Below are 18,317 nucleotides of genomic sequence, written 5' to 3' on the forward strand. Positions count from 1 at the left end.
TCTCAAATTTGGTTGAAGTTTGCCAACTGGTGAGGCTCTGTGAATGTGGGGAGAGGAGGAAAGGCAAGCAGATTTGTACAATTTTTGTTAGGGAGACCAGGCAAAAGGCATACAAGAAATGCCCAGTAATAAAAAAAAGTGCGTTGGGGGAAGATTCTGTTTCTGGACAAGCCATTAATAATATTTTGGTTTTGTTTGACTAGGTCCCACTTCCTGATGGCCACACAAGCAACCACTTACCTCTAATTACAGACAATAGTACGCATTAGCCTCCTGAGAAAACTTTCTTCCTGCCTGATACAGAAGACATTTTTTTATAATAAAGAAAACGTTGTGCAATATGCTGAGACAGTGCTGACGGGCAGCAAAAAATGAAGCCTTTACAAAAAAAAAAAAGCCCCACAAAACAATTTGTGTAATTTTTTTGTCTTTCTGTGTGCACACGGAGTCATAGGAGGTTGTGAGGCCAGTGAGATGGACCATCTTCTGGAGATTCAAGAAGCATTGCTGTCAGTACAGTGTTCATGGTCGAGCTGAACATCTTTGTGATGACTGCCACTGACCACTGAAGCGTCTTCATGATCTTAGTTCCGTACCTGGGAAGGCCAGCAGACTCCAAGGAGAAAAGAGTACAACTGGGATGTATGGAAGGGCCGGGCAGCAGGCAAAGAGCGACAGCGCTGGAGCTGGAGCTTGAGCTTCTCTTGGGTGTACAAACTGGGGTTTGGGTTTTCTTGTTCTTTTGTAATGGTGGGGCTGGGGGTAAGATGCTATTCTTACTGGTGGGGAGCAAGCCTAGAAAATCCTGAAGAAGACGGGAGATGAGAGAGAACTCAGGGAGTAAGGTGGAGCCCAAGCCATAATGTTGGTCATAGCTGCTGCCTCTCTGTAGTCCCACCGTTCCTTAGTGGAAGAAACATAATGTGGAGCAGGGGGGTTCTTCTGTGTTTTCATGCAGCTGGTTCACCAACAGTGAGAATCACTTCTGGTGTGGAAGTGCCCAAGGACTCTGAGAACAGGCTCCAATGTGCACAGTTTTTTGAGCTGGAATAGGAACTTGCCTTTTGAATAAGGCATTTGACTGTAGTTTTGATAATAATGCAAGACTCCCTACCAAAAGATCAGAAAATCTCTTTGTACGCCTCTTTCTTGGTAAAGAAATTGCTTTGATGCAACCTTTGTTGTACCCCTGCTGCTAGTATGTAAGCCGTGGTATGTAAATCCATCGTGGAGATGAGGAGGAAGAAGAGGAAGAAGCTGCTTTGCTTTGGTTCAGCTAAATACTGCAGAGATGTGAAATTCGGGGCAGCTGGCAGGTCTGTGAGCCCGGGCAGTGACTGGTGGAGTTGGTGGTAGCAGGTGACTTCGGGGAATCTGAATCATTTTGCTGCAGACAGATGATAAGGGATCTGCAGAATTAATCCTTATTGTTCATGAAGATTTTTGTAAAATAAATGGAGAGCAGTGTCAGTTTTATATTGTAAATATGCTACTGAGAATGAATGTTATTAATGCAGGTGGTGCTTTGAGAAACAACATCCTCTTACTGCTGAACTACTGGCTTGCACCTGTGGTTAAACAGTTACTCCACCAGGGTAAAAAAATTAGTAATATGATTCCTTTTCAGCAAAACTGATTTAATGATTTATTAGGAGATGATGCTGACCTTGGCCTTCCAATGGAATGAATATTATTATTGAGAGGACTAACTATGGAAAAATAAAAATCTCTGTGGTGGTGTCAGATTTTGCTGACTTCTGTTAATGAACGTGACAGGACACTTGGATCTTTGTGGTGAGCACAGTGTAAATAATACAACTGATTTGCTATGCAAAGCAGAGGGCTTCTGAAACAGAAATTATATGAAATAGTAAATGAAGTGTGGGGCACACGGAAAGACTTCTGTTCACTTCAACTGTTGAGAAAGACAGAAGTTCAAGGAAGCCAGGTCCTTGGGGTTGACAGACAGGTTTGGGGTGTTCTCTTTTGTGTTTGTTTTTTGTTTTGGTTTTTTTAACACTGATTTAAACTCCAGCAACTTGAGAAACTCTTGTCCTCAGTGAGCAAGAAAATCAAAAGCTGTAAATTTTTGGTTCCCATTTTTCTTTGGCACTGCCCTCTGAGGTTTCTTCCCTACTTCTGCTCGGACGGGTTCTGCTTTGGGCTTTGTCCTGCCATTTGTTTCTTATCTGCCTGGAACAGACTGTACTTGTGGGAGATACTGATCTCCATTGACTTTCTGTACCAGAACTTAAATGTTATTTTCTATTCTCACATAAAAGAGCCAAGCAGCTTGGTGTGTCTTAAATCCTTGTGTGGTGCATTTGTGTTCTGCCTAGAGCAAAGCTTGTGTGATGGCTGGTTGCTAATGGAAGAAAATTGAGGATCAACTTCCAGATGTGAGATGCCGCACTGTGCAGTGAATACGGGGTCAGTTGAACGTGTGTTTCTGTGAGAGGGTTTGGTTGTTACAGGTAATACCACTTCAGCCTTGTACCACACGTCGTATTTAGCTTAACCAGCACTGCAAGAGTGTTCCAGAGAAAATAGTAGTTTATTGCAATGATTTTTTTTTGGCCACATTTACTTATGTTGTGGGCAAAAAGTTAATGTGTAGTATGGAAACATGAAAGGAGCAGGCGTCCCAAGGGAAATAGAAACCTTGATGCTGATGTGATGTGTGTTTTTTGAAAGGAGTATAGCAGGTGAAAAATACCATTTTCTAGGTCAAGAAAGATGGTCAAAATTATGTATTTTTATCTTTGGCTTTTACACAATGTTGAAGAAAGAACAGAGACATTTTTCACCTTTGTATGGTACGTTCCTAGCAGGCCACTTGCAGATGACTCTGGCTCCCCTGTCCCCCTCAGCTGTCTCTCTGGACAAAAAATGTTCCCGGTTTCCAGCTGTCATGGTTTGGCCTTCGCTCCACTGCCGCCACGCTCCCACGGGCTGTAAGCTGTGTTGGCAGGAGCAGTCACCTTGACTGCCGCCGAGAACTGGAGTGCTGTGCCTGGATGTGGCTGCCCCAGGTCCCTTGAGCTGTACCCCAGCAGTAAGGGTGCTCGCTCGCTTTACGGTACAGCGGAAGATGGGATGAGGTGTTTTGGTGGGTAGGGGAGGCGGTGCAGAGCATCGTCAGGTTTTGGGGCTCTTGCTGGCAGGGAGGTGAGGAAGAAATGCACGTGTGTCTGTAGCAGGAGAGGGGTTGGGTTAACCAGTGTAGCAGACTCTCTTTAAAAAAGCAAAACCAAGCTGCTCTTCCCGCCCCTGAAATTCTCATCCTAGAAATAGGTGGGTAATTTGAATTTGAAAGAAAATTCAGCTCTTTTTATCCCAAAAGCACCTCGGAGGGGACCAGCGCTGTTGCTGCGGTGCCCAGCCTTTCTCTGCAGCTGCCGGCTCTGCCCTGGGTACCTGTCTGAGTCCATGGGGTGGCCCATGGCAGGACAGGGACATGTGCTGTGCTTGTGGAGTCAGTCCTGCCCGGAGCTGGGCAAGGGCTCTCCCTCCTCTGCCCTGCGCTGCCCAGGATGCTCCTTTTCAGGGACTGGTGTGACAAACTGGGCCCTAAGCAGTCAGCGCAGTTGCTTAGGAACAGAGGCAGATATATCTTTGGTATAAATGTAGCTGCGATTAACTGTTCAGACAAAACCAAGGTCAGGGAGGCAGCTGTGGACTTGTCATTGTGTTACCTAGTTCTGCGGTAAGAAGCTCCAGCACTAAGCACGTCTTGTATTACGTGTTACTGATGCTACTTGAAGCAGGAGGGATGTGGTCACCTTGGTCACATCTCCAGTGACATTGATGATACTAAAATTCTCTGCTCTCTATTTCTTCAGAGGTAACCAAGTGCCACAGCTTTTTTCTGGGAAGATGGGAAATGAGAACAGCTTGTTTGGGGATACTTGCAAAGATCTCCATCTGTTCTTTAAAAGGCACCCCAGAAGGTGGGGGTGTCAGAGGATACATCCACTATACACATCACTTACTCAGATTGGTGCTTAGTTGCAAAGTTACTTCTTGTAAAGACACTTTTTTTGTATATCAACTCAGTTAATGCAAATCATGTCTAGCATTTGGCCTTGGTGGTGGTCTGTTGTTTAGAGAAAATATCCTTGCCTGCACATATAGTTAATGTATAGTAGTTAATGCTTCAAGAAGCCTTAAAGTATTCTGCCTGCCGCCTTCGGTCCCTGGCAAAGGTTTCGTGTTGTACATCTGTGCACCTTCTGCCCTTGCACACCTCGCTAGAGCGCTGGCGTGCATTTCAGCTGTTTTAGTTAAAATGATGTGAAGTGCTTCATCTTGTCCTTCTGCCATGGCTTAGTGTCCTTTCCAAAGCATCTCTGGTTGCTGCTGGCCCAGGAGCAAGGCAGTGTCACCTTTTCTGTCTTACAGAAGAGTTTTCTGAGAGCTGGTCCATAAATTCATTAAAGCAGAAACCTTTAAGGCTGGGTGGTGCAGCAGGCTTTCTGTGCGGGAGAGGCGAAGGCACGCGAACACAAGCCTCTCCCTGGCTTTGATGTACCAGAATTCAAGCAAAATCTCATTGCGGCTTGTTTGTTTTATTTTTTTTATTTTGTGTATATAAATAGAAATGTTCAGAGTCCTGAGACCAGCAGCTTGAGATATGAAAAGCAGGCAGCCAGGCTGGGTTGTGTTCAGGATGCTGGTGTGGCCTGTGGGCAGGAGGTGATTGCAGACAATGACGGGTGGCTGAGGGTGAGCAGAGTTCCTCCAGGCTGCCGGGACATGTCTCCACCTGCACTATCATGGAGCACTTCTCTGAGCGAGGGCCATGTGCTCCCCTGCCCGTACCAAGCCCAAAAGCCGTTCCTGGGACCCTCACTGTGGGCAAAGCGAGCCGGCGGGTGGCTGCATGTTGCTGTGGGAACACACTGCCCCATGGCACATGGGTTTGCCAGAGCTTCTGCTGGAGCCGGGGAGCTCCCTGCCTTCGTCCTGTCACTTCTCCAGGGTGGAGAACGATGAGTCCTCGGGTGAAACCAGGACACTGGTATTTGTCTTTCAGTGGCGATGGAGCAATGAGTAGCAACAGCAATTTTGCACTTTGCTCTCCTGATGTCTTGGAGATGGCTGTGTGGAAGGGGGGAGCGGTGCTGGTCAAAGCCCAAAGGGCTTTTAAACTAAAAAGCAAAGTTCATCCAGGATAAAGCCTTTGACTGGAGAAAAATGGTTAGCTGAGATGGAGCAGAACTAAAAAGGGTTCCCTGCCTGCAGGCTCCCAGCTCCAGGCCTGGATTTAGGCAAGCTGGTGTCTTTCTGACCTCCCCCAGGAGGGTCTGTCCCTGCTCCTCTCCCAGTCCCAGGCCACCAGCATCCTCTCAGCAGGAGCCTCCCCCTGCACCCATCTGCGTGCCGCTCTGCCACGTGCTCCCCGTGGTGCAAGTTGCACCACGGAGTGATGGGGTGTCTTGCAGGGCTGCCCAGCCTGGGCACACACGTGCTGGGAACTTGCAGGACCTTGGAACTGCAGGCACTGAATGGGGCTTTCTTCTTTCTTTTATTTTTTTTTCCCCCCAGGTCCAGCAATGGGTATTTCAGACTCTTCCAGCAGGACTCATTGCTCTGCACCAGCTGCTTCTAAGCCCCAGCAGAGCCCAGGTGTTTGTGTCCCTTCCTGGGTTTAGCTGTAATAGCTGCAAAACTGGGAATTGACTGTTTTGTTGGTTTGTGGTTTTTTTTCCTTGCAAGCTTTCCTGTAATCACAACTAACAAGGTGGGAGCATGTTTTGCCATGAGATTTTCCAGTTGCAGAGTGCTCAGCACATACTGCTATTTTGGAGGTGAACAAAAAAAATGGGCAGGGGGGAGGCAAGTTTTGACACTCGGATAATATTTGAAAATTACTGTTTACTGAAGCTGAATTACTGGCTGGTAATAATTAAAAGTGAGTATCTACAACTGTGGCATTTGAACTGAGCAGCCCAGGCCTCCGGCTCTCTGCCCGTTAGGGGCTGCTGTTGCTCCGCTTCAGCCAGGAACGTGGGCTCTAGCGGGGGACGCTTCTTCAGAGTTTAGAAATTCACTTTTCGAATGTTGAACTTCTTTGGGCTAATAGGAAACTCATTAAACCTTTACTTGTGCGCATGCGATTTAACAGCATCTTTTGAGTTTTGCCTAAAGCTAGAAATGTTAGATTAATGTGAAAGAGTTGTTGCCATAGCAGTCTGCGGAGGCACGTGGAGAGGGGAACGTCTTTATTGCCACAGGGGGAGTGGATGGGCTTTTGGTCCTCTCGCAGCAGCACCCAGAGAGCCTGGCCGGGGTGGAGAAGGGGTCAGCCCCATTGCGTGCGTGGTTTCCCCGCAGAGAGGAGGGCTGGGGGAGCTTGTCCCAACATCTGAGGTGGTCTCCCTTGGTCCTGGAAGATGAACCATGGGTGCAAATGGAGCACACTAGGGTTAGCATCCACTTAGTCAAGCCCCAGGGCATCAGCCCAGCTCTTCTTGCTTTGCCGACCCGTGGACATAGCTCGGCACAGTACTAGGTTTCAGAGCAGGGGGCTTCAAAATGGCAAAATTCACCTGATTTTTATGTGAGTGTTCATCAGGAAATGCATATGATAACGTAAGAAAATCACTAGTGCGTAGAACTGGCTTTCCTGTACGTTTGTGTGAGGTCTCACCCCAACCCAGTGGGGTTCAGTGGCATCTCCCCGGCCGACGTTCGCAGGCCTGTTGCCTCCCGGCCCTGATGAGAGGCGTGGGGGCAGCCATGGGCAGGATGGGCTCATTTCATGGGCTGGTGCGCCTCCTCGGGAGGAAGGCGCCAGGGGGACGGACGCTGGCAGAAGCTGCTGGTTTTGGCTGCCCTGTGTCTTGCCAGCCCCCAGAAACGTTATTGCACCAGGGCGGGCGGCTGGGTTTGATGTCCCTCGGCCCTGCGCGGCCTTTACAGCTCCTCTCTGGGCTGCTGCGGACTTGGTCAGTGAGCAGCAGTGAAGGAGGGGAGCGGTGCTGGGGGCCAGGCGGTGCTAGGGATGGCCCTGGGGGAGCAGCCATTGCCACAGCAAAGTGACCCGGCCTCTGCAAACATTGCTGCTGCTCTTCCAAGGGCAAGCAGCTCTGCGGCTTTTTTTTAAATTTATTTACTGTGACCTCTGATGGTAACGGTGCAAAGCCAAGGTTTCTGAGCCTCAGCCTTAGCTCAGTAGGTTTAAAGTCCAAATTGCAGAGCCCAGGAGCGCAGTGGGTGGAGGCAGGGACGGATGGTTCTTGCTGCGTCCCAGAGAACAGATGTTTTCAAGGCAACCGCTGAGGCGTCAAGGCAACCGCTGAGGCGTCAAGGCAAGAAAAAGCAGAACTGAGCATCGATGAACTAAAGTTAATGTAATTGCTGCGCAAAGAGCTGGGTACTTCTGTTGCCACACTATGATTTTCTCTCTACAACATAACGGCTTGTCCTGCCGTGCTGTTCTCTCTTGGCTGACGGTCCTGCGTGGGCTGGGCTCTGCAGGAGCTGACAAAACTTGGAGCAGGGGCAGAGGAGGCGATGCCGGAGGTGTGTGACCCTGAGCTGAGTCACTGCACTCCTGTCACCATGTCGGGGTGAGCCAGGGTCTGCAGGGGGGCCCAAGGCCTCTCCCTCTGTGACTAGTTCTGGGTTGTCCTTCCCTTGAGAAAGGATTCAAAACAGGAGCTTGTCAGGAAATATTTCCTTTTCCCTTTTGCAGCCTCATGACTAACCCGGCCTATGCAGGACAGAGACGGTGCAGAGAGCCAGCCTGCCCTCGAGGTGCTCCTTAGCAGGAGTCCTGGCCTGGTCCCTCTGCGGAGCTTCCCCTGGCACCCCTTCCCTCTGCCCCACACCAGCACCCGGCGGGTGCCGGTCCCTGCCCCTTCCTCCCAGGGTTGGATGGTTTTACTCTGGAGCGCTTCAATAAACAAACTACCTCCCACGGCGTGAGCGTTGGCGGTCTGCTGCTCGGTGGGGAACCAAAGCATTTGTGATTTATGGTTTTAGGGGGGAAACATCCCCTGGCGGGGTGCCTGCCGCAGGTGGGGTGACTGAGCTGAGGGAGCCCAGCGCTGCCCAGGCACTCCCTGCCACTGGGATGTCACCCCAGCACCGGCCCCACGGCCGCTGTTTAGATGTTGAGTTTGGAGGGACCACGTGGGGCTTGGGGCGGAAGGGGCAGTGGCCGCCTTTTAGCAGCGTGCTGAGCAGATGAAGGGGGTGAGGTTTGCTTTTCTCTCCCTGTTTCTTCCCCGCTGAGGAAGGCTGGGCAAGTGATGGCGCAGGAGATGCGAGAGCTGCCTCACCCGGTGCAGCCCCCATCACCACCGTGATCGTGCGTGAGGGCAGGGCAGTGCCCTGGAAAGGATGTTTGCTGGGCAGCCCTGCGCTGCCGCCAGCCCGCTCGCCTGCCCTCCTTGGTGGGTTTTCTGCCCTGTCCTCCCTGCTGGGACAGCCCCACAGCGGGGGCAGTCCTGGGCTCTCAATGGCAGCACCAAAGCGCGGTACCTGGCCCCCATGGCGGGAAGGATGCCGGGCTGGGGGCACAGCACCCTGTGCTGTTGAGCACTGTCGCACTGTCAGCTTTTCTTCCCTTCCTTTTTTGGTTCCCCCCCCCCTTTCCTTCACCCCCCCACCCCTCCCGCCCCAGACTGGAAATTTGTGCCATTCAGCTGGAAGGGAGCGGGGCGGCACGGGAAAAACATGGCAAAAGGCAGGGAAATAAATGGTGCAGAAAAGGCAAAACACTGGGATTGTCATAGAAAATGATTTTAATTTCTTTCCCCCTTGCTATCGACTTTTAACTTTTCAGGTCATTGACGCTAATGGGCTGTGGTGGAAGTGAAGTAAATAATTACATAAGCCAGAGACATAACATTGATTTTTAAGTCTCTTCTCACTAATTAGTGACAGCCTTTGTAGGCACTGTCAGCAGGGCTTAACGAACCCTTCTCAGGCAGCAGGAAAATCAAAGCAACGCAGACAAGGGAAAAAAAGAAAAGGCCTTCACTTCCTTTCAATTTCAGTTTGGTTTTAGTGGAATTTTTTTTTTGTTGACCTATGAGTATATCATAATTTTAAAAATAATTCCAGTTTACTGCTCAGTCCAAATCATGTAAACAGTAGGTACCAGGCAGCATAAGGTCACTGCAGGGGAAAAAGTTTTTGACAGTTTGATTATTCTTGTAATTTTGTTACTGAATTGCACAGGAGGAATCGCTGTGAGGAGCGAGGAGTGTTACTGCGGTGGCTACAGCCACAGGCGCTGCCGTCTTCATACAGAACCTGCACAGCTCACCAAACCGCCGAAGAACGTTCTTCAAGGTGAACACTGGAAATTTCACTCGCATTCGCTTCTAGATTTTTGCTAAACTAGGTTTCCCTTTGCTGATACAACAATAATCCATCTTGTGGGTTGGGTTTTTTCCTCTTAAAATAATTATTTTTGAAATACAGATATGCAATAATTATGAGTTCTCATGTGATTATGCCACTCTGTATTTAGAAACTAATAAAATTGTTATAAATATATGTGCCTACTTAAAAAAAAAAAAAGATTTGTTAACACTTTCAAAGTGGTGCCCTGGCCAGCCAATACATGTAATTTTTATTTATACTTGTTCAAAGGCCTTGAAGAAATTTTTATATAAGAGAATGTGCAGGTCAGTACAGCCCTGGCATGAGTTCTGTAGGGATGAAGAGCTAATTCAGACAGAAAAACCAGAATAACTGCTAGTTCTGATCAGAAAATTTGTTCTCTTAAGACAGGCACTGGGAGCTGCTCTCAGATTTTTCAGTGAATGACTTAAGGGCCAGGAAATAAATGAGAAGAGGAATTGTCCATACATTTTTCTACCTGAAAGACTGATAGAAAAATATGAATGTCATTGTCTTTTCCTCATTTGCTGAGCCTCGTTCTTTTCCCTTCCTACTTTCTCATGTCTCAGGTATCTGAAGAGTTCATCATAAAATGCATCATGTGTCGTGCTCGCTGCAGGCAGATGGGTTTGGTTGTTGAGTGGTGGTAATGACAACTGCCCATGGTTGGGGATCACACGAGGCGGCCTTGCTCTCCATCCTCCATTGCACCTCCCCCTTTTGCCCCCAAGTGGTAGATAAAGAAGTAACAGGAAGATAATAAGGGACACAAGAGGAAGTACGAGATTTTGGAGTAAGAGGAATGCCAGGATCTAACATAGAAAGTACGTGAAATCAGTCTGTAAACAAATTACACAGTGGGATTAACCAGGAACTGCTTGTAAAAGAGATAAAATTAATGCACAGATGAACCAGCTCTATGTCAAAGCAAGCAACCACTAAAAAGAATGATGCTGATTAAAGTCAATAACACAGGAGGGGAGAGATACTTAAAATAAAATTGGTATCTAGTCAAGCATTCAGCTCACTCCATACAGTTTGTCTCCTTGTCTTTAGGTCTAAACCTCGGTATCCTTTGGCTGCAGTTCTGAGGCGCACGGGTTAATCGTGTCCCAGCTCATGGGTTAAATCACAGCCACACCATGCTGCTTGTTTCAGCAGTTCAGGAAGGGGCATCCTTCTGTTCTCAGGTGCTGGATGTTATCCTAAGTACACAGGGAGTGTTACAGCTGGTAGAGCTTATACTCTTCAGGTGATCACATCTTACTGGTTTCCAAACAGCTCCACTAAAACCAGAGGGAACATAGTGTCATGGATTTTTTTTTCCCCCTCTTTCCATATAGTTTGTCAGTAGAGGTGTTTCTAGGAAAAGGGTTCCTTATCGCGCGGGTTTCAAGGGCTGTTGCACAGAAGTATTGATCTTCCCCTTGGTGGCACGTCTCAGCCGGGAAGGGGAGGCCAGTCCCTGGGCGCTTCTCAGTTGGCCCTGCACTTGCTGCCTGCCCACTCCTGGCCAGGCAGTTTTGCAGCCACCTCCTTCCACAGCTTTCCACACTCAGGAAAGAGACGGAGGCTGAGGGCTGTCCACTTTGTTTGACAGGGTGCACCCTGTCACTATTCTCTCCAAGAAACACCATGCTTGGCAGACAGGCAGCTGTGCAGATTCAGTCTATGGATCGTCATTTTTTGGAAAATCATGGAAGAATCGCAGAACAGCAGGGGCTGGAAGGGACCTCTGCAGATCATCTAGTCCATCCCCCCCTGCTAAAGCAGGATCACCTAGAGCAGGTTGCACGGGACTGAGTCCAGGTGGGTTTTGAATATCTCCAGAGGAGACTCCACAACCTCTCTGGGCAGCCTGTCCCAGTGCTCGGTCACCCTCAGAGTGAAGAAGTTTTTCCTCACGTTGAGATGGAACTTCCTGTGTTCCAGTTTGTGCCCATTGCCCCTTGTCCTGTCACTGGGCACCACTGAAAAGAGTCTGGCCCCTTCCTCTTGACACCCACCCTTTAGATATTCATAAGCATTGCTGAGATGCCCTCTCAGTCTTCTCTTCTCCAGACTAAACAGACCCAGCTCTCTCAGCCTTTCCTCATCAGAGAGATGCTCCAGTCCCCTCATCATCTTCATAGTCCTCTGCTGGACTCTCCCCAGTAGTCCCCTGTCTTTCTTGAACTGGGGAGCCCAGAACTGGACACAATATTCCAGATGTGGCCTCACCAGGGCAGAGTAGAGGGGGAGGATAACCTCCCTCGACCTGCTGGCCACGCTCTTCTTAATGCACCCCAGGATACCATTGGCCTTCTTGGCCACGGGGGCACATTGCTGGCTCATGGAGAGCTTGTCATCCAGCAGGACTCCCAGGTCCTTCTCTGCAGAGCTGCTTCCCAGCAGGTCAACCCTTAACCTTTACTGGTGCCTGGGGTTATTCCTCTATGCAGGAGGTGCAGGACCCTACACTTGCCCTTACTGAGTTTCATTTGATTCCTCGCCGCCCAGCCTGTCAGGTCTCACTGAATGGCAGTGCAGCCTTCTGGTGTGTCAGCCACTCCTCCCAGCTCAGTATCATCAGCGAATTTGCTGAGGGCACACTCTGTCCCCTCAGCCAGGTCATTGACGAATATGTTGAACAAGACTGGCCCAAGCACTGACCCTTGGGGCACACCGCCAGCTAGAGGTGACTAAGGGCTGCAAGGACAGCAGTGCTTACAGGTCACCTCTCATCTCTGGGAAAGGCTGCAATGAACACAAAGCAGAAGACAAACTGGGGGAAGGAGAAGGGCTCCAGACGTGCACTATGAAACAGAGAACAAGTGGGAACGCAGCTCTGTCAACACAACCCACAGAACTGGGATCTTGCATCATCCTGATGTAAGGGATTCAGCTCCACAAAAACCACACACAAAAGCTCCTCCTTGGAAAGCCAGCAATGACACAGTAGACTATGTTATTAACAAAGCACAGTTTTAATAAAAAGATTTAAGGCTTACATCTTAAAATGACTTATAAATAAACATAATCACAATACATATATTCTATTTTTTAAAAAAGTATTCATTATAAGATAATATATATTTTCTGAGTTATAAAATCCCATATAAATAGCAAATTATTCTAAGTATGCAGAATACAAGAATACATAAAAACCAGGGTGCATATCTGAAAGGAATCCTGAGTACACACTCAAAAAATGGCAGAAAACAGAACAATGATAGAGTTGGACACAATAAATGCTGCTGTCCTAGTATATGATTTCTCCAAAACTGTAAAAATGGAACTGAGAACTTCTTGGTTTCTCAACCTTGTTCAGCTCCATAGAAATAAACTCAAGAATGGCTCTGGACACTCCACTCCTGGAGATTTCAGGAGCACCCTAGAGATTTTTTGGTATCAAAAAAAAGAAAATGACATCTGTCTTCTGACGGACAGAAATAAGGCACGCACTGGGAGCATGTCAGTGCAGGCTGTAAGAAGCAGCTTGGACTTATAGCCAGAGAGCAGTAAAAGGCATCATTTGACTGAAGATGTGTGGCAACAAATTCTGGTAGTTACACACAAGAAGTAGCCAATTCTTGTATTCCTCAAGGTTTCCCTGCTTATCCCCAAAATTTCAATATATATCAAAACAAGTGGAAACTTTGTATGTTATCAATATCAAAGTGAAAGTTCCTTTTTTTTTTTTTTTTTTTAGATTGACATAAGCAAACAAGCAAGTTGGACTAAGAACTAGCAGTCTGGCTACAGCAGCACGCTTCTTTCTTTGTGGTACAAGTTGTAGCAGCATTTAGATCAGAGCTTTCACCCTCTCTTTTCTCTTGGCTTTTCAAAGTGAACTGTACAAGAGACGTATGTGAATGGTAATGTTCATAAAGTTGTGACTGCATCTCCTAGAACAAGGCAGACTGCAGAACTGCAAGAGGACAGCGACTTGCAGAAGTCTGTTGGTATATTTAAATTCTGAATTCTAAGCTATTTTATTATTGTAGCACAATGTTTTTTTCTGATCGTAACAAAATAAAAAGTCAATTATTTGTGGAAGAAATAAAGACTATTCTGCCTGTTATTTTCAAGGAGTAATGTAGTCATTAGATATTCCTTTAAACACTGCTATTATATAAAATACAATGTTTTCTTTCATATACTCAGGGTCATGAGCTCTGACTTCTTACTAAAACACGAAGCATCAGAGCAAACTCATGCATGCAAACTGCAATAAACACATAGAGGCTTACATTTTGCTTCTTACTACAGTGTCAACTCAGTAGAGATAATGAAGTAAATAGGAACTATTTACAGTCTCCTGGCTTACTCCCAATTTAACTGGGCTCAAAAACCAGATGAACAATTTTATCCTGACGTTGAGCCATAGTTGCTGAGAGCAGAACTTCACAAGTAAACAGACGCATGATAACACTTTAGATTCAGAACGTCTCAATAGTCTTCTGTCCTTTCAAATATTACAAATAACTTATCCTTCTTTTTTCTTGGTATCCTGTGGATACCAACTGCTTCTCTCGTGGCAGTTTTCTTCCTGGTTTTCAGTTAAAAACCTCAGCAACAAGGAGTTGTAAATATTGCACAGTATGTTAGGATGGAAGACTAGAAAAGGGAATGGCACTTGCAGGGTGACTTTTCAGTCCAAAGAAACGCTCTTCATTTTTTCTGCTAGTTCCTGTCTCATTTCTACATGTTTTTTCAGGTTTTGTACTTCATGGGGCAGGTTAATGTCCCACACTGACACACAGGATTGTAATTCTGAAAGAAAAAACATAAAAATTGAAAACCGCAGGAGGGAAGAATTATTGCATAATTAGAAGTGGTTTTACTTATCTGCTCATTTTTTAATTACTTGTAAATTGCCCTAATGAAGCATGATGCTTAGGACCTGGAAGACAAGGTACGTGACACTTTTTGTGTGAGGTAATGCAGTTACGGGTTATGAGCTGTTTATACTTGCGCAATGATTTGGATTCCAGTTCCTAAACTTAAGAGTAGAGTATACCATTTAAAAGCACTTGAAAAACCATTCCTGGTACCTGTGGGCCATAAGGTCTGAGCTACAGCTAATGCTTAGTACTGAGGCGCCTACATAAAATTTCATCTCTATTTTCCTGAGCAGATATACCCTAAATGCTTACAAGACTCAAAACTTCACTGTAAACTAAAAATGAATACAGATTTCATAAGGTAGTGACTATACTGGGAAAAGGTCATTTCTTCAATCTCCCTTCATGCAAGCAACGCTTTATTGCTTTAGCTTTAGCTAAGCTTTATTGCTAAGTCACATTGCTTTTAGTGGCATAAGGATAATTGAGAATACTTGCATGAGCAGGGGCTCAAACTAAGCCCCCAAGGTTTCTGGGAGTCTCTGATTCCTCTCTGTACAATTAGTGGCACTCTTAAATACAATAAAAAGGCTAAAAAGACAATAGGTGTTCTTATGGTAATAATCAGGGAATATCAGAATATAAAAACCACTGCTGTAAGTTTGATTCTTATTTTACTCCAAACAGTGAGCTCATCTACACTTGTCACCCTTAACTTTATACTGGCATTGCCACATTTTTAGGAGTCACTGAAACAGGGATGAGATAAAGGTGAAGAAGGGTGTTGATCACAGCAGCAACTGTAACTGTTCTTAGAAAAAAACAAATATGGAGATTTTCTATCTTCCTATTCCAGCACTTCACTAAATTGTCAGGAAGCTTTTCCTGAGGTCTGACCTAAATCTCCCTTGCTGCAGCAGAAACTGGTTAGTCCTTATCCTACTCACAGGGAATGTGTAGAAGTCTTTATTCCCTTCCTCTTTATTTACATATTTGAAGCTTATTATCATGTGCTCTCTAAGCTTTATTTATATTAACCAATTTAAATTGCTGCAGCATTTCATCACAGGTTGCATTTTTCTCCTCTGGACTATTCCCAATAGGATTAGAATTCAAAATGACCTCAACAAATAGAACAAATGGTCTGGAAGGAAACAGAATACAATTCAGTAAGGAATACTGATTCCCGATAGTCCAGATCATTCAGCAATGTCCCACATGGATATGCTGCTCCATCAGAGGCCATATCAGCACCCAGCAGAGCACAAGAATTAGCTCATGTCTTACAGAGACCACTTTTCGATTGGTGTGAGAATGGTGTTCGCCTCTTCTGTGGCAACGTGACATGGCTGACTCGTGTTCAGCCCGCGATCAATTATAACCCTTTTTCTGCAGCACTGCTGTTTAAGCTGATCATTTCCTCATGTTGGTACAACGGATCGCTCCTAATTAAGTAAAAGATCTTGCATTTGTCCTTACTGAATTGTATTCTGTTTCCTTCCAGACCATTTGTTCTATTTGTCGAGGTCATTTTGAATTCTAATCCTGCCCTCCAGTGTGCTTGTGGCTTTGTCTTAGACGAGACTTGTCTGCAAATCTGAAAAGCACATTCACTATTCCTTCATCCACATCATTCATGAAAACACTGAGGATTCCTGGCCTAGCACAGACCCCTCTGGAAATCCATTTGATACATTCTCCAATTAGACAATGACATTTACTGTCCAAATACAATTTTCCAGCAAATTATATTGCATATTTCAAGTAGTACCTTCCTCCAATGCATTTTTGGAAGTTACTGTTAGTTTGTATGGAGCCCAGAAATGCAAAAGACAACAAAACCTAATAATGGTGTTTCAATAAAATTATATTAAATGATGATCATCAACTTTCCACTCTCAGTGGGCGGTCAAGCATAATAGTGTCTACTCCACTAATAATACGAATTAATAAAACACAGTTCAGGTACCTTTGTGATATTTGTTGTCTTCGGTGTCACCTTTATAACAATATCCCAAAACCAGGACTGCATTCTTGAGAGTCCCTTTTTCAAAGAAATAAAACGTCAAATTTTAATGGAAACTTTGTACTTTAAGGACAGAAGGAGTAGATGACATCATACCACTAAGAGGACAGAAAGCAGAATTCAGTCGACTGGACCCTTTATTCAAAATCATTAACCATGAAAAACCCAGACACGAAAACAATATAGCTCATGTCTCCATTTAATGTAGAGGTTTATCAGGGTTCAAAGGCATAAGCACTGCATCAGCTGGCCAGCCTGTCGAACAAGGCCAAGAACAAAGCACCCCATTATTTGCCACAAGCAGAGGTAGTAAAGTCACAGAGGAAAGAGATGTCACAGCGAAGGGATAGGCTGCAAATGAAGTCCCAGTGCACAGCAGAAACAGAAAGTGCCAGTAATCAGTTTGGTTATGAAAAAAACAAATCAACCAAATATGATACAAATTAATTGTGTTGTGAACTAATGATGGCACTTAGGTAGGAAAGGGGAGTTAGCAGGGACGTAGAAGTAAGGGATGGATCATAGGAAGGTGCCTGCTGAATAACGCAAAAAACAGACTAGGAAGACAGGAGTGGTTGGATCACAGAGGGCTAAGTTGAATGTGCTGGTGTTTCAGTATCTTCTCGCTTATTCCCAACAAGACATGTTTAGAGATGTCCTGCAAGACAGATGGAAGCTGTTAGGTGTTCTCCTGCCACAGCAGCTCCCTGTCCTGCTGGCAGCACAAGGACGGCAGTGAGCCCTTGGCTGAACTCTACTAGAGAAATACAGGACCCAGCCTACGTACCAGGGAAGGACCAGTCCTCCGTGTGCAGACACTCCAGCTGCAGCACTGCGCCCCACACCTCCCCACACCTCTTCATACATGAAGTCTTACAGAGTCCCCCAGGGAGAAGATGAGGAGGGGGTCAGTTTCTGGGGTATAAATAGACTGGAGTATGGATTACTGTGAAAGCCACAGTCTTGGAAGTTTTGTGTGACCACACCTCAGTGTCCCGTCCCCCCCCCAACACGTTCCTTCTGAATCAGCAAACGTTTCTAGTGTGTCCCTCAGGACCTCTGCAAGGCAGAGAGAGATTTTTCCTGCCCTGTGGAGACCTGCAGTATATTCTCCTTTGATAGTGATGTAAATCTGCTTATGGTAGATGAGGGCTGGTGGGAATCATACACATCTTCCATGCTCAAGATTTTCCATCACTTGAATTTTTTCTGCAACCAGTCCCATCCATACTCCTTACAAAAGTGATTGGAACTTTCTTATTCAGACTAGGGTCCTTTCTTACTATAGAGAAGTCTAAATTTTCACTTGTAAAATGAACTACAGATTTACATACAAATCATTCTCTGTAAGTCTCATGTCTATTATATGTCAATGTGTTAGATGACAGAATTAGAAAAAGACCTTATATTTCCATATTCATAGATGAACTTAATAAAATTGATGTCTCAAAGTCTGGCAATCTCTTTTCCCTGAAATATTTACATCTGATTGACATGTATTTTAATCTTAAAGGAAACTTTAATACAAAGATATTTCCCTCTATCTTCTCCCATTTCACACAAGCAATGCGTTGCTATTGAAGAATTGCTCAGCAACCTCAGTGCCATTTTCACTGATTCTGTGAATATCCCAGTAAAAGAAAAGTCTTTGAATTTAGGAAAAAACCCAACCCTTATAAATAATTGCTGGGAAAAAATGATCAAAAGAAAAAGGTACACATCAAACCGCGTGTATCAATCTTACCTGCCATTCCTGAGATTTGTGCAAACATAGCTAAACTCTCTCTCCTGAAGTATTAACTTTTCTATATATAAAATTTTGATTAAAAATGTTGAGGTGACTAGAGACAAAGAATAGGAGACTCAAGGCTTTTTAAACCACGCTGTATTATTATATACAATATACTTTCCCTATCAATGACAATAATAAGTGAGGCAGAAATTTTGTTTTCATAGTAAGCATTCTTTATGAAATGCTAAAAAAAAATAATACCTTTACAGTACTAATATTGTAGCTATCAGGACGAGAAGGACTGAAAATGCTGAGCTAGTGAATCTGGACACTATAGCTGGCACTCTTAACAGCTGAGGACTGCACAGACTCT

The 18,317-nt window shown here is 45.6% G+C and overlaps 2 protein-coding genes across 3 annotated transcripts in view; one reads left to right on the forward strand and one right to left on the reverse strand.

The window, feature by feature from the left end:
* Positions 1–10,378, forward strand: part of ERGIC2 (ERGIC and golgi 2) — a 32,487-nt gene extending 22,109 nt beyond the window's left edge. The window contains exons 14-16 of the mRNA XM_054813957.1: positions 204–7,574; positions 9,193–9,306; positions 9,930–10,378. Coding sequence (XP_054669932.1) covers positions 204–269 — 66 coding nt within the window. The 3' untranslated portion in view covers positions 270–7,574; positions 9,193–9,306; positions 9,930–10,378. The remainder of the gene's footprint in view (positions 1–203; positions 7,575–9,192; positions 9,307–9,929) is intronic.
* A 25-nt stretch (positions 10,379–10,403) lies between these two features.
* The window catches only part of LRRK2 (leucine rich repeat kinase 2), a 76,686-nt gene continuing 68,772 nt past the window's right edge, over positions 10,404–18,317 (reverse strand). For both annotated transcript variants that reach the window (XM_054813956.1, XM_054813955.1), the window contains exons 50-51: positions 16,156–16,230; positions 10,404–14,115 (exon numbers count right to left, since the gene is read on the reverse strand). In XM_054813956.1, coding sequence (XP_054669931.1) covers positions 13,994–14,115; positions 16,156–16,230 — 197 coding nt within the window. In that variant the 3' untranslated portion in view covers positions 10,404–13,993. The remainder of the gene's footprint in view (positions 14,116–16,155; positions 16,231–18,317) is intronic.

Source organism: Grus americana, chromosome 1, assembly GCF_028858705.1.
Source record: "Grus americana isolate bGruAme1 chromosome 1, bGruAme1.mat, whole genome shotgun sequence".
Taxonomy (NCBI): domain Eukaryota; kingdom Metazoa; phylum Chordata; class Aves; order Gruiformes; family Gruidae; genus Grus; species Grus americana.